Source organism: Balaenoptera acutorostrata, chromosome 2, assembly GCF_949987535.1.
Source record: "Balaenoptera acutorostrata chromosome 2, mBalAcu1.1, whole genome shotgun sequence".
Lineage (NCBI taxonomy): Eukaryota > Metazoa > Chordata > Mammalia > Artiodactyla > Balaenopteridae > Balaenoptera > Balaenoptera acutorostrata.
The window spans coordinates 15685954-15699278 of record NC_080065.1 but is presented as its reverse complement, the minus strand read 5'-3'; the positions used below and the strand labels follow the sequence as shown (position 1 = coordinate 15699278).

The following is a 13325-nucleotide window of genomic DNA, read 5'->3' as shown; positions in this document are numbered from 1 at the left end:
GCAAGAAGCTGGGCTAGTGTTAGAATCCAGATTTTCTCTCTCCACTCAACGGCCTCTCCAGTTTCCCATGGAGTCAGCATGGTGCCTCTTTGCTGTAGCTGCAGAGGACAACGGAACATGCCATGCGCAGCAGCAGAAGTGAAAGTACCAGGGGGTGAAGGGCTGATGCCTCCGTTTTGACCCACCTAGTCTCACCTGTCCTTTCTCCACCTCCTGTGCCAAACCTACCATGGCTTTATGTACTCTGGCAATCTGCCCTCCTCCAAAGGAGGGTCTCCATTATTTACTCATCTCAAGAAACTGATCTGGAAACTGGCAGCTCCTCCAAAGACAGAGTGGAAGCACTTTTTTTCCATCTTTCAAGTATGGTATGAACAAATAGAATGACTTCATTTGTTTCCTCCCCCGCTGCCCTCTGGAGAATTAATCGTCTCGGGAAATGCTGATCCTTCGGGAAGGCTGGTGGCTCCTCCTGAGAGCCTCCTGTTTACACGTTGCCCTTGAATGCGCTGTCAGCATGTTTCCAGGCTGGGGTCTGCTGCCAGTTTCCATGTCCTGGGAAGCAGCTCATGTTGGCTTGGAACAGAAAGCGCATAAATCACAAGGAGAAGGCTTTTCCTTGTCTCCATCGGTTCCTGGATTTTGTTTGTTGAATCATGAATGTCATCTGGGGTGGCTTCTATAACATAGCAGCTTTTTTACTTCAATACTTCAGTTTCAGTTGCCCAGTTAAAAAGTGTGGGACCCCGATCACCTGTGTGCTAGAATTCCATCTTCCCCTAAAAAAAACAAGACATTAGAGCCATTTCTAAATGACCTCAGTGCACAGAGACAGACCTTAGCTTTAGGGTGACAGAACTGACATAAGTTGATCGTCTGCTTCTGATAACGTTGGCACTTATGGACGTTTCATTGGCTCCTGACAACCCTGCCTGATGGGTATCGTTATTCTCATGGTTCCGCTGGAGGAACAGAAAGGGGGCCTGAGAGCGTTCATGCTTCACACGGCTGGGAAGTGATGAAGTGAGGTTTGAATCCAGGTCCGCCTGATGCCTCACAGCACTGTCTTCACCCACTGGGGACCCACCTCACCCACGGTCCTGGCATCACTGTTATGGTAATTAGAACAGACGAAGCCTGATTCCTCTTGTCCTAGCTAGTTAGGGAGTTGAACTTTGCCAAAAATGTAGGGTTAGGTGCTCTGTTTTAAATTTTCTTCCTCTTCATTCACCTAAGAAATGAAACTCTCATTTTCATGGAAGAACCGGTGAGGCTTCCTGTGAGAAGTATTAATTTAGTTTTCTTAAGTTAAACATCAAAATTGGGCTCTCCTGGCTGAACAGATTGAAAGTGAGTTGAGTTGGGTGGAGAATACCATAAAGCCATCGACCAGCGCACACCGTCAGCTTCCCTGGAGGATGGCGTGGAGGCAGAGAGGTGGACGCTGAGTGCAGGGTATCCAGAGAGCAGGGGTGGGGCTCAGAATCACACTTTGAGACTCAAGAATTGGGCTGGGCTAGAAGGTTTGGTTTAGCTCACTGAGAACTTGGTGGACCTGGGTTGAAATCTTGGCTTCTCAAGCAGTGATCTGGACCCGTTCCTCATTGGATTCATGTAAAACAAGACGCATCCCCCTGGTCTCAGGTGCACACCCTGGGTCCACTCAGCCCACTCCCGGTATGCAGGGGGGGTGCCTGCCCCTGCCTCCTGCTCCAGGGCCACCCACAGGTTGGCCCCGCTGTAACCCAGGGTGGAGTGACCTGTCGGTGGGGACCACACCCCAGACGGCTTGCTCTGCCACGTGGCAGATGGCAGGCAGCGGCTGGACACAGGCTCTGCGGATGCCCCTCTAACTGCCGGCTCTTCCTCTTGCAGGCCGTGGCAATTTTGACAGCCACATACCCCGTGGGTCACATGCCATATGGCTGGTTGACGGAAATCCGTGCTGTCTACCCTGCTTTTGACAAGGTGAGAACCCCGTGCGGCGTGGTTTCTGAAACACACTCTTTAGAATTAGCGTTTGTTTGATAGACAGGGATCGCCGTTGACAGACGCCGTGATGTTTCTAATCTCACCTCCCTCTGCAAGGTTAATGAGGCTTTGGGGCTGGCGGAGGTAACTCAGAAAATAACAGAGGCGAATTTACACTTGCCTTGATGCCGCTCCCATGATGCCTCTGCAAACCGATACTCACTTCAAGGTTATTCCTGTCGAGGAATTATTTGCAAAAGGGAAATTATACTCTCAAAAGATTATAATATATTGGATTTCATTTCTCTTTTGTTGTTTTTTAGTTAAACCAATACTTCCCTGACTTTATAGCAGATGTGAAGGTACAGGAAGTTGTGTGCTTAAGTGCATAAGCTTAAGGCTGTCTTGCGGGGTGCTGGGGGACATGCACGCCGAAGTTGTCCACGCAGCAGCCATGGGTCCAGGCTGGTTGGGATGCAGCGCGGTTATTCCAGCTGGAAGCCTCTGGTGACGGCCACTGTGTCCTTCCACAGCTGCTGACACAGCCCAGGAAGGCGCATAAGCCTTCAGACCTAACCTGAGGCCAGGTTAGGACTGATCATTTGAGAAATGCCTATTTCATTAAAGCTTAATTATTTGAACCTGTAGACTTGTATCCTGAAACAAATACGTAGAAAAACAGACCCCCAGCCAGATAGTGTACAATGTTTTAAAATAAAAAATAGGAAAGAAGCACAGAACCTGCCACTTGTACTCTTAATAGCAACTGTTTGGCCTTGAATTTCTGTAGAACTAGCTCAGAGCCATTGCTGATATCATTTCATCTGATCCCAAAAAGAGCCCTGGGAGGTGAGGAGAGGAAGCCTCTTCACCAGGGTCCCCAGCAGATTACCTGCCTCTATTCCCACACCTATAATCAATCACCCACGAATAGCAACTCACCTCCAAGTGCTTCAGGGATGGCCCCCACGAAGCCTAACGTGAGAGAGGGTAGGCTGTTGCCCACAACTCTCTACTGGGTGTGGAACTTCCCCAGTAAACTATAAGCTGGACCCTCCACCGATTGCCAACATTCACTCACAACATTAGGATGCAGAGCATTTCCGAAAAAATTCTTTTGATTCCTGCTTCCTAGGCCTTTGAGAGTGGATTTCAGAAGGCCTGAGTCACTTGCAGGAGAGAGCTGTGTTTGAGTGGGTTTAATCCACTCCATTGATAGAAATCAGTGTTTTCATGTCAAGGAACATGTGTATAGAAGTAAGTCCTCAGAAACCAAAATGGATATAAGTCATCTTGCTCAATGTCTAGCTCTTGGAATATAAGATTATATAATAAAACTCAATAGCAGTTTCTAAAGTGTTAGAACCTCCTGGCTGTGAGCATCTCATGTGAAATTGTTTTTGGCTACCTTGAAATAATAAAACTTAACAATACAGCGCTGTACAGTTTCACTAAGAGCGTCCAAGAAAAACATTGTTTTATTCACCATCACAGAGGTTAGGCGCTACAAAAAAATTATTTTAAGGAGTGTACCTCTAGCCAGATGCTGGAGTTACTCAGAACCCTTTTGAAACCTCCCCCATTGTTGCCATGCATTCCACTGCGCTACTCCAAGCCATTCCCATGAATGCCGTCTATTCACCCGAATCTTAAGACACCTCTGTGTGGACTTCCAGAATCTGCTGCACTGACAGTTGAAATCCTTAGCCTCCTTGTGCGTTCCAGAATAAGAGATTTAAAATTTCTCGCATAACTTCTGCTGTTTCTGGCTAAACAGTGGGCTGGGAGAGTTTTCCACTCGTCCAGATTCTCTCTAATGTTCAGTTATTATATGCAAAAGACTATGTTTCTGCAAAACAGCAGATGGGGCAAACAAGGTGAGACACAGATGCTAATCTAATGATATGTGCTAGTTTATTCCAACCGTACTTGCAGAAATATTTGCTATTTTAAAAATAAAAGTGCACCTGAAGGAGCTGGGGCCCGTGGCTGTCACCATGGGTGGCGTCTGCATTTGGAGGTTCCTAATTCTTCCCGGCGTGGCCTCCTTCTCGCCCAGGCCACCAGGGCACCACCCTCACAGATCCTTGGGGGAGAGGAGACGGAGAGATGTCCTACCTGCTGTGATTTGCACTGTGCACAGTCTGTTTTTCAGAAAAGCAGATGTGCTTTAGAGACCGGAGTTAAGAAAATGTCAACCCCTCCAGAGGTGGCATAAAGGGGAAGGGATTCGAGAGGTTGCCTCAGCCTCTGAAGGGAAGCAAACATCAAAAGCTCTTTTGCAAGTGGGACCTATAACACCTCTGCTTGTGTGTCTTTCATTGGGCTGGATATGGGAGCCAGGGGCTCGCCGTTTGTTCTTTGAATTTTTGAATTTTATTTTATTTATTTTTTTATACAGGAGGTTCTTATTAGTTTGTTCTTGTGAGTCATCTCTGGGACTAATGGGATCCGTAAGGAGGCTGGCGTTGTTTTTCCTCTGCTGCCTTTCAAGGCTGAGGGCCGGACACTCGTTTTGATTGGGTGACGGGCACGCCTAGCAGTGACCCTGGGATGGCCCCAGCAAGCCCTCGGGCACGTGTCAGAGGACCTCTGGGCCATCTGCATCATTTGCTTACATTTCAATTTAACAAAGCCTGTTTGAGCATCTTCTCTACTCAAGGAAGATGGTGCTAAGTTGCAGGAGCTAAAGAGATGGGTGAGGGACTTCCCTGGCCGTCCAGTGGTTAAGACTTCGCCTTCCAGCACAGGGGGTGCAGGTTCAATCCCTGGTCGGGGAGCTAAGATCCCACGTGCCTCGCTGCCAAAAAACCAAAACATTAAAAAAAAGAAGCAATACTGTAACAAATTCAATAACGACTTTAAAAAAATGGTCCACATCAAAAAAAAATCTTTAAAAAATAAAATAAAGAGATGGGTGAGACACGCAGTCCTTTATCTCGGAGAGCAAACGCGCACCTCACAGGGCCTTGACATGTGCCCTCAAATACGGGCCCAGATGCCACGCCTGCCTGCAGAGCTCCAGGGCGGTCGGGAACTGCAGGATGGGCTGGGGCCCTGGACTAGCTTGGTGGGCACCCAGCGCCCAGGAGAGGCGACTCATTCAGGAGACACTGCCGGGTGTTCAGTCCGGAGCGCCCCCTGGTTAGCATTCACGTCCAGAAACATGACAGCTGTCTGAGAGACACTCAGAGTGACAGCTGTCTTCCAAGCTGTCGCTTGACATCTACACTTTAGACACATCAAATAAAACAGAAACGAGATGCTCTGTAAGATGCACGTGTGGTCAGCCAAGGATAACCTGGAGCCTTTTCTTGCCCCCCTAGAATAACCCCAGCAATAAGCTGGTGAGTACAAGCAACACAGTCACTGCAGCACACATCAAGAAGTTCACGTTCGTCTGCATGGCCTTGTCGCTGACGGTAAGGAGAGACCCATCCCCGCCCCCGCCTGTGTTTGTTTTTGGAAAGGGGGGTCATTGCCATTTTAAAGGGAGAGGTCTTGTGTTCCGTAATATGATGTTGTGCTAGATTAGATAACAAGCTCTTCGAGACCTTTTCATTCCAAAATATGAGTGATCGTTGTTCAACGAGGGCGTTGAGTCTAAGAATAGAGGATCAACTTCTGGCATTTCTAAGGGCTTCTTACGTGCTGAAGAAAGGCAGGCTTTGCCTTTAATGTTTAATACTCTTACTAATAATTTCCAGCCCATTTTTAAATACCCAGAGTCAACTATATAACCATCTCTGTCCCTTTTCCAAATTCAGTTGGTGTTGTTTGTTTCGCTGGTAAAAGTGCCTTTCCTCATACGTTTATGCTGATGTATCCTCCCTATTTATCATTCAACACTTGCTTGTCAAGCACCTACTGGATCCCAAGCCCTGTGTCATCTTCAGGGATACAAGTGTGAACAAGTGTGGATAACACCTCCCTGTTGGCAGGGCCTGTCAGTGACTCTGCACAGCCTTAAATAAACAGCACACATCCTTCCTTTATCAACTCCCCTGGGTAATTCAAATGTAGGAGACATAGCGTTCAAAAAAACATGGAAAAGATTCCTACATGCTCTATAATCCAAAGCACATGGTCTATAATTTAAGGTTGTTTATGACATTTATCCACAGTCGTAAGAAAATAACATTTATAATCAACTTCACATTGTAGACAGTGCCTTTTGGGTTCTAAAGATGGAGATGAGATGAGGATAAAAAGAAATAGGGGTCTTTTGAACTCAGTTCCTTGTTTGTTGTTGTGACTACATGTGTCCTTATTAAGTCCTGTAGCAGTTCTCCGTTTTTATAGTACAATGTCAGAATGTAGCAGAAATGCCTGGGTGTGTGCAGTTCCATCGTAAATGACTGATAAGGAGGACGTAAGGCAATAAGAGGTCTGGGGACATGCTGATGACAGGAACACACTGACCATTGACCCTCTGGCCATTATCACAAGAACCACTTAGCTAGATGAGCCCTAATAGTGGTCCTTTAAAATCAAGCCCGACACACATTTTAAGCCTTTTATGGATTTTTTTTTTCAAAACCCACAGCTTAATATTTGATCCGTTGATCCAACACCTGAATAGATTGTATCAAGGGCAACACAAGATATATAGCCCATCACCTAACACCTCTGACACTGAGTCATGACCTTGCATTCTCAGCTGTCCCGTCACTCAAGCCCAGCCCTTCCCCCCAGTCCTTCCCTCCTGAAACTGGGAAACTGCAAGAGAGGCGGGTGTCAGAAGCCTATTCCAGGCCACCTCCCCGGAGTGGGGGGAATCTCTGACAGCATGCCTGCCTGAGTCAGGACAGGTTGCCCCCGGCAACCCTGCTCTCCTGGTTGCATTATTTCTCCCTGTGGTGTGCAAGTTTTTCCACAGTTCCCTAAAATATTAGTGAAACACTGCACAACCTTGAAACCGTTTAAAAGAGTATTTGGGGGAAAAACAGAGAAGACTTTTATCCCAGGAACAGACCTCAGCTTTTGGAGACTGTGTGAAGTGACCGGGAGTTGAGAGCTGAGCTGGTGCGGATGCCAGGCTCTGTGACTGCGACCTCATCCGTCGCCGAGAGCTGGGAGCTTTTGGTTGTTGCTTGCTCTGCTATCCAGAGTCCGGCCGGGTCTCCTCTCTCTCCATTTAACCCTCCTCCCGCAGCTGTGCTTGAGTCCAGTTGAGAACTTTACCAGATTGGGTTTAAGGATATTCCTTCCCTCCTTCAGTTCAGGGGCAATAATCTGTACTTCTCAAACAAGAGCAACAAGTGTATTTTGAAATGATAACCAAGTAAGATCTAGAAAAATGCTTTGATTTCCCATGTAGAGGTTTTATTTATTTAATAAATTCAATTAGTCTAATCCTACCATCTGTGACTGGAAATATCTCAGGGTAGATTTGTCACTGTAGAAACAGAGACTCAGAATCCTGTGTTGGAAAGGAACTTGGAGATGAACTGATCAAATCCCGTAATTTTTTAGTAAAGGAAATGACCCAGAGAGGATAAGAGGATAAGTGACTTGCCCCAGTACCCAATACTGGCAGACCTCACTTTATTGCACTTCGCAGATAATGCATTTTTTTTTACCAGTTGAAGGTTTGTGGCAACCCTGAGTTGTCAGATGATGGCTAGCATCTTATAGCAATGAAGTATTTTTAAATTAAGGTATGTACATTTGTTCTCTAGACATAACACTATATTGCACACTTAAGAGACTACAGTATAGTGTAAAGATAACTTTTATATGCACTGGGAAACCAAAAAATTCATGTGACTCGCTTTGTTGCAACCTGCGCTTTATGGTGGTAGCCTGAAACTGAACCTGAAATATCTCCAAGGTATACCTGTAAATAATATAACTTAAATTTTTTTCCTTGCTTTATCGTGATATTCACTTTACTACAGTGCTCTGGACCCAAACCTGCAGTATCTCCGAGTTCTGCCTGTAACAACACCAGCTAGAAGCCAGACTTCCAAGCTTATTCTCTGGGGCCCTTTCCTCTGTACTGTGCTGTTTCCAACAGGCAGGAACAGATATCTGGCCCTGAGGCTCTGGACTGAGGCACTTGCTGGCATTCTTGAAGCGGTGGTTTCTTCAACACTGAAAACAGTAGTATCTGAGCTTGCAGCTTATGGTGTGTCTCACATACATTATCCTTATAACGATTCAATCAATTGGTCCAACATCTTGCCTAGAGGAATTGCCATTAAAAGATACACAGAAAAAAATGTTAGAGCTTTTTCCCCCCTAAATTCAACGTTTCACTGTCGCTATAAAGCGTACACCTTTTTACAGTATTTATCTATTCATTCTTCACATCTGTTATTCCTTGTAGGCTCTGAACTTGCCTAGGCAGGGTCTGTGGCTTAGTCACCTCTTATCCCCAGGGCTTAGCATCCTGCCTGACACAGAAGGGACACAATAAGCAGAACACAAATACATGAATCAGTGAATACTTACCTGTGAGATAAGGATCAGAAAGGCACCGATGGTACCCACCCCTCATGAGCAACAATCTCCTTATTTATACTCAGGTTATCCTATTTTTAAAGCTTTGAAGATGCCCTTTACTCTCAAGTCTATTTTCCCTTTTTTAATTTTGAAACTTGGTAGTGTCAGGAAATGAACGTAGCAGAGCACTTAAGATCAGCACATCATGTATATTCCAGTGGATGATGTTGTGCACAAAGTATGAGCCTTCTGATGGTTCCACGGCTTTCTATGCATCTCCTAGGATTAGAGCACTTTCCTGAGCTCTGATCCTTTGGGCATAAATAGCTCTTCTCCCTGGGACTTTGAGAAGAGCTGACCCCACAGATCCTGCAGACACTTAATGACCCAGTGGTGCTAACTGCTTTTCAAACGAAAAGGTGTACTGTCTACAGCAGAAACTCATCTTGCAGTCAGAGTGGGTTCACTCTTCAGGTCCTGACAGTTTGGGTTCAACATCCTCCTTTGCCTGTGAAAGATACTTTTGACAGTTAGTAAGAGACTAATATTTCAGAATGCTACAATGCATGTATGTGTTTAGTCCCTAGTATAGATTTTCAATTTAAATTTAGAGCATCTATCCAACTCTAAAAGTTGGTTCTTCCCTCATTTTCTTATCCAGGAGTCTGTCTGATCCACTGGGCTTCAAGAAAAGCAGCAAATGCCTTCTGCCCAATTGGAAGAGGAAGTGGATTTAGGAAGAGAGTAGAGTAGGAAAATAGAAGTATTTCTCAAGTAGCGTCTTGCTTTCCTGCCTTCAGAGCTGCCTTTAGGAATGCTTAGTGAAGTGCTGATTGACTTCTTTAGACCATCTGATGCGAATGAGGACAGGGGGAGCTTTAGTTGATCCAGAAGATTAGCTTCAAAATGGTAGAACCGTCAGATAAAAATTAATCCCCTCGACAGCAACAAAGGAGCGGGCACGATGCAAACCAGGGTTAGCAAGGTGACTGCAGACTGACACGCCGCTGTTAGGGGCAAAGGAACACACAGTTCAAAAATATGTACAGTTTACATCGATTTGGAAGAACAGCTTCAGATGGTATGCTGCTTGGTGGGAGCCTGTGGTGTAGTGGCCACACAGAGTAGAAAGCATCGCAGACCAGCCATCAGAGCTGCACAGGAGAAGGCAGGGCCACAAAGGATAAGGCTGTAGCGGTGCTGGGGTCAGAAGCAAACAACCAGTTTTGCCCTGAACCTTCTGGTAGAGCCATGGTCTCCATTGCTTATGTGACTGACTGTAAAGCCCCATGATAATTAGTGTGTCCTGAAAGGCTGCGTTTCTCTAGTGGACAGTCGTGGTGATCACAGACAGAGGGTGGTGGCAACGAGCTTGTGATAAGGAAGGAGGAGCATCGTTCCTTCCTCTTGGGGAGAAGAACTGGTAATGCTAAACTTACAGAAACATGGCCACTTGAAAACCCCTTGGGACTTAGCATGATTCCCTCCTGGATTCCAGACTTGGGGGTAAGATAGTAACTGTGAACCAAGGTAGGATATGTCTTTTCAACAGCCTTTTTGGTGCAGAGGAACATCCTCAAAAGGTAACAGACCTCCATATTCCAGGATGTTAGGCCGGTTTGCTGAAGCCAATGGATGGGCTTGCTACATTTACCAGACTTGCCAACTTACCCCAAACGTGTGGGTTGGGTTTTTTTTGTTTTGTTTTTTCTAAAGTTCGTAGCAAATCATATTAAATGGGGAAGTTTTAACAGCTTTAGATGATTTTAGTTAACCGGTTTCCATTTTGACTTCACAATGGCATTTTTTAAACACTTGGTGTTTTCTTAAGCTCCCCGCTGCTCTAGTTTGGGGGAGCTGTTGCCAAGAGAGGGGGCCCCTCTGGGGCCAGAGAGGTGGGGAAGAATCCTTGCAAAGCACAGGCTGGGCTGCTGCTGAGGCCTCCCCAACCCCCTTTTTACAAAATGGAAATGGGAGTCCATCCAGATGGACGCTGGTAGGCAGAGCCCGCAGGGCAGCTTTGTGCAGCGAACAGCCTACACGGTCACACCGAGCGCCCCCGGATGCTGAACCCGGAGGGGCAGGAGAGGGGAGAGACAATGTCAGAGAGATGGAGAGAGCAGGTCAGAAGGAGAAGCAGAGAGAGACCAGGGGTCGGGAAAAGAAAGGGGAGGTGGAGAGTCAGAGGAAATGGAGCAGAATGACAGAGGTGGGTACAGTAGACAGTGGGGAGGAGGGAAGGCCTCAGAGACCCCTAGAGCCTTCACAGCCCCACAGGGCCCTGCCAATCCTTCCAAGACATATTGCTGTAAACTTCAGAAAACTTTAAAAGAGGCAGGTTTTTAAGAAAGCAGTAACTGTGACAAATTGTTGGTTGGCCAAATAGGCTATTTCACAGGTTGATTTTGGGTGAACTGGACTGTTTCAGGATGGCAGGTGTGAAGAGGGATTCTTTTTTTTTTTTTAATGTTTATTTATTTATTTATTTTCTTATTAGTCATCCATTTTATACACATCACTGTATACATGTCAATCCCAATCTCCCAATTCATCACACCACCACCCACACCCCCCCCGCCACTTTCCCCCCTTGGTGTCCATACGTTTTTCCTCTACTTCTGTGTCTCAATTTCTGCCCTGCAAACCGGTTCATCTGTACCATTTTCTAGGTTCCACATATATGCGTTAATATACGATATTTGTTTTTCTCTTTCTGACTTACTTCACTCTGTATGACAGTCTCTAGATGCATCCACGTCTCTACAAATGACCCAATTTCGTTCCTTTATATGGCTGAGTAATATTCCATTCTACATATGTACCACATCTTCTTTATCCATTCATCTGATGATGGGCATTTAGGTTGCTTCCATGTCCTGGCTATTGTAAATAGTGCTGCAGTGAACATTGGGGTGCATTTGTCTTGTTGAATTATGGTTTTCTCTGGGTATATGCCCAGTAGTGGGATTGCTGGGTCATATGGTAGTTCTATTTTTAGTTCTTTAAGGAACGTCCATACTGTTCTCCATAGTGGCTGTATCAATTTACATTCCCACCAACAGTGCAAGAGGGCTCCCTTTTCTCCACACCCTCTCCAGCATTTGTTGTTTGTAGATTTTCTGATGATGCCCATTCTAACTGGTGTGAGGTGATACCTCATTGTACTTTTGATTTGCATTTCTCTAATAATTAGTGATGTTGAGCAGCTTTTCATGTGCTTCTTGGCCATCTGTATGTCTTCTTTGGAGAAGTGTCTGTTTAGGTCTTCTGCCCATTTTTGGATTGGGTTGTTTTTTTTTTAATATTGAGCTGCATCAGCGGTTTATATATTTTGGACATTAATCCTTTGTCTGTTGATTCGTTTGCAAATATTTTCTCCCATTCTGAGGGTTGTCTTTTCTTCTTGTTTATGGTTTCCTTTGCTGTGCAAAAGCTTTGAAGTTTCATTAGGTCCCATTTGTTTATTTTTGTTTTTATTTCCATTACTCTAGGAGGTGGATCAAAAAAGATCTTGCTGTGATTTATGTCAAAGAGTATTCTTCCTATGTTTTCCTCTTAGAGTTTTATAGTTCCCGGTCTTACATTTAGGTCTCTAATCCATTTTGAGTTTATTTTTGTGTATGGTGGTAGGGAGTGTTCTAATTTGATTCTTTTACATGTAGCTGTCCAGTTTTCCCAGCACCACTTATTGAAGAGACTGTCTTTTCTCCATTGTATATCCTTGCCTCCTTTGTCATCGATTAGTTGACCATAGGTGTGTGGGTTTATCTCTGTGCTTTCTATCCTGTTCCATTGATCTATATTTCTGTTTTTGTGCCAGTACCATATTGTCATGATTACTGTAGCTTTGTAGTATAGTCTGAAGTCATGGAGGCTGATTCCTCCAGCTCCGTTTTTTTCCCTCAAGACTGCTTTGGCTATTCGGGGTCTTTTGTGTCTCCATAAAATTTTAAGATTTTTTGTTCTAGTTCTGTAAAAAATGCCATTGGTAATTTGATAGGGATTGCACTGAATCTGTAGATTGCTTTGGGTAGTATAGTCATTTTCACAATATTGATTCTTCCAATCCAAGAACATGGTATATCTCTCCATCTGTTGGTATCATCTTTAATTTCTTTCATCAGTGTCTTATAGTTTTCAGCATACAGGTCTTTTGTCTCCCTAGGTAGGTTAATTCCTAGGTATTTTATTCTTTTTCTTGCAATGGTAAATGGGAGTGTTTCCTTAATTTCTCTGTCAGATTTTTCATCATTAGTGTACAGGAATGCAGGAGATTTCTGGGCATTAATTTTGTATCCTGCAACTTTACCAAATTCATTGACTAGCTCTAGTAGTTTTCTGGTGGCATCTTTAGGATTCTCTATGTATAGTATCATGTCATCTGCAAACAGTGACAGTTTTACTTCTTCTTTTCCAATTTGGATTCCTTTTATTTCTTTTTCTTCTGTGATTACCAAGGCTAGAACTTCCAAAACTATGTTGAATAATAGCGGTGAGAGTGGACATCCTTGTCTTGTTCCTGATCTTAGAGGAAATGCTTTCAGTTTTTCACCATTGAGAATGATGTTTGCTATGGGTTTGTCATATATGGCCTTTATTATGTTGAGGTAGGTTCCCTCTATGCCCACTTTCTTGGAGAGTTTTTACCATAAATGGGTGTTGAATTTTGTCAGAAGCTTTTTCTGCATCTATTGAGATGATCATATGGTTTTTATTCTTCAATTTGTTAATATGGTGTATCACATTGACTGATTTGCATATATTGAAGAATCCTTGCATCACTGGGATAAATCCCACTTGATCATGGTGTATGATCCTTTTAATGTGTTGTTGGATTCTGTTTGCTAGTATTTTGTTGAGGATTTTTGTATCTATATTCATCAGTGATATTGGTCTGTAATTTCCTT

At 44.6% G+C, this 13325-nt stretch overlaps 1 protein-coding gene across 2 annotated transcripts in view; it reads left to right on the top strand.

The window, feature by feature from the left end:
- Positions 1-13325, top strand: part of ANKH (ANKH inorganic pyrophosphate transport regulator) — a 152327-nt gene that overhangs the window by 98156 nt on the left and 40846 nt on the right. For both annotated transcript variants that reach the window (XM_007188252.2, XM_007188251.2), the window contains exons 7-8: positions 1876-1968; positions 5298-5393. In XM_007188252.2, the coding sequence (XP_007188314.1) occupies positions 1876-1968; positions 5298-5393 (189 nt within the window). The remainder of the gene's footprint in view (positions 1-1875; positions 1969-5297; positions 5394-13325) is intronic.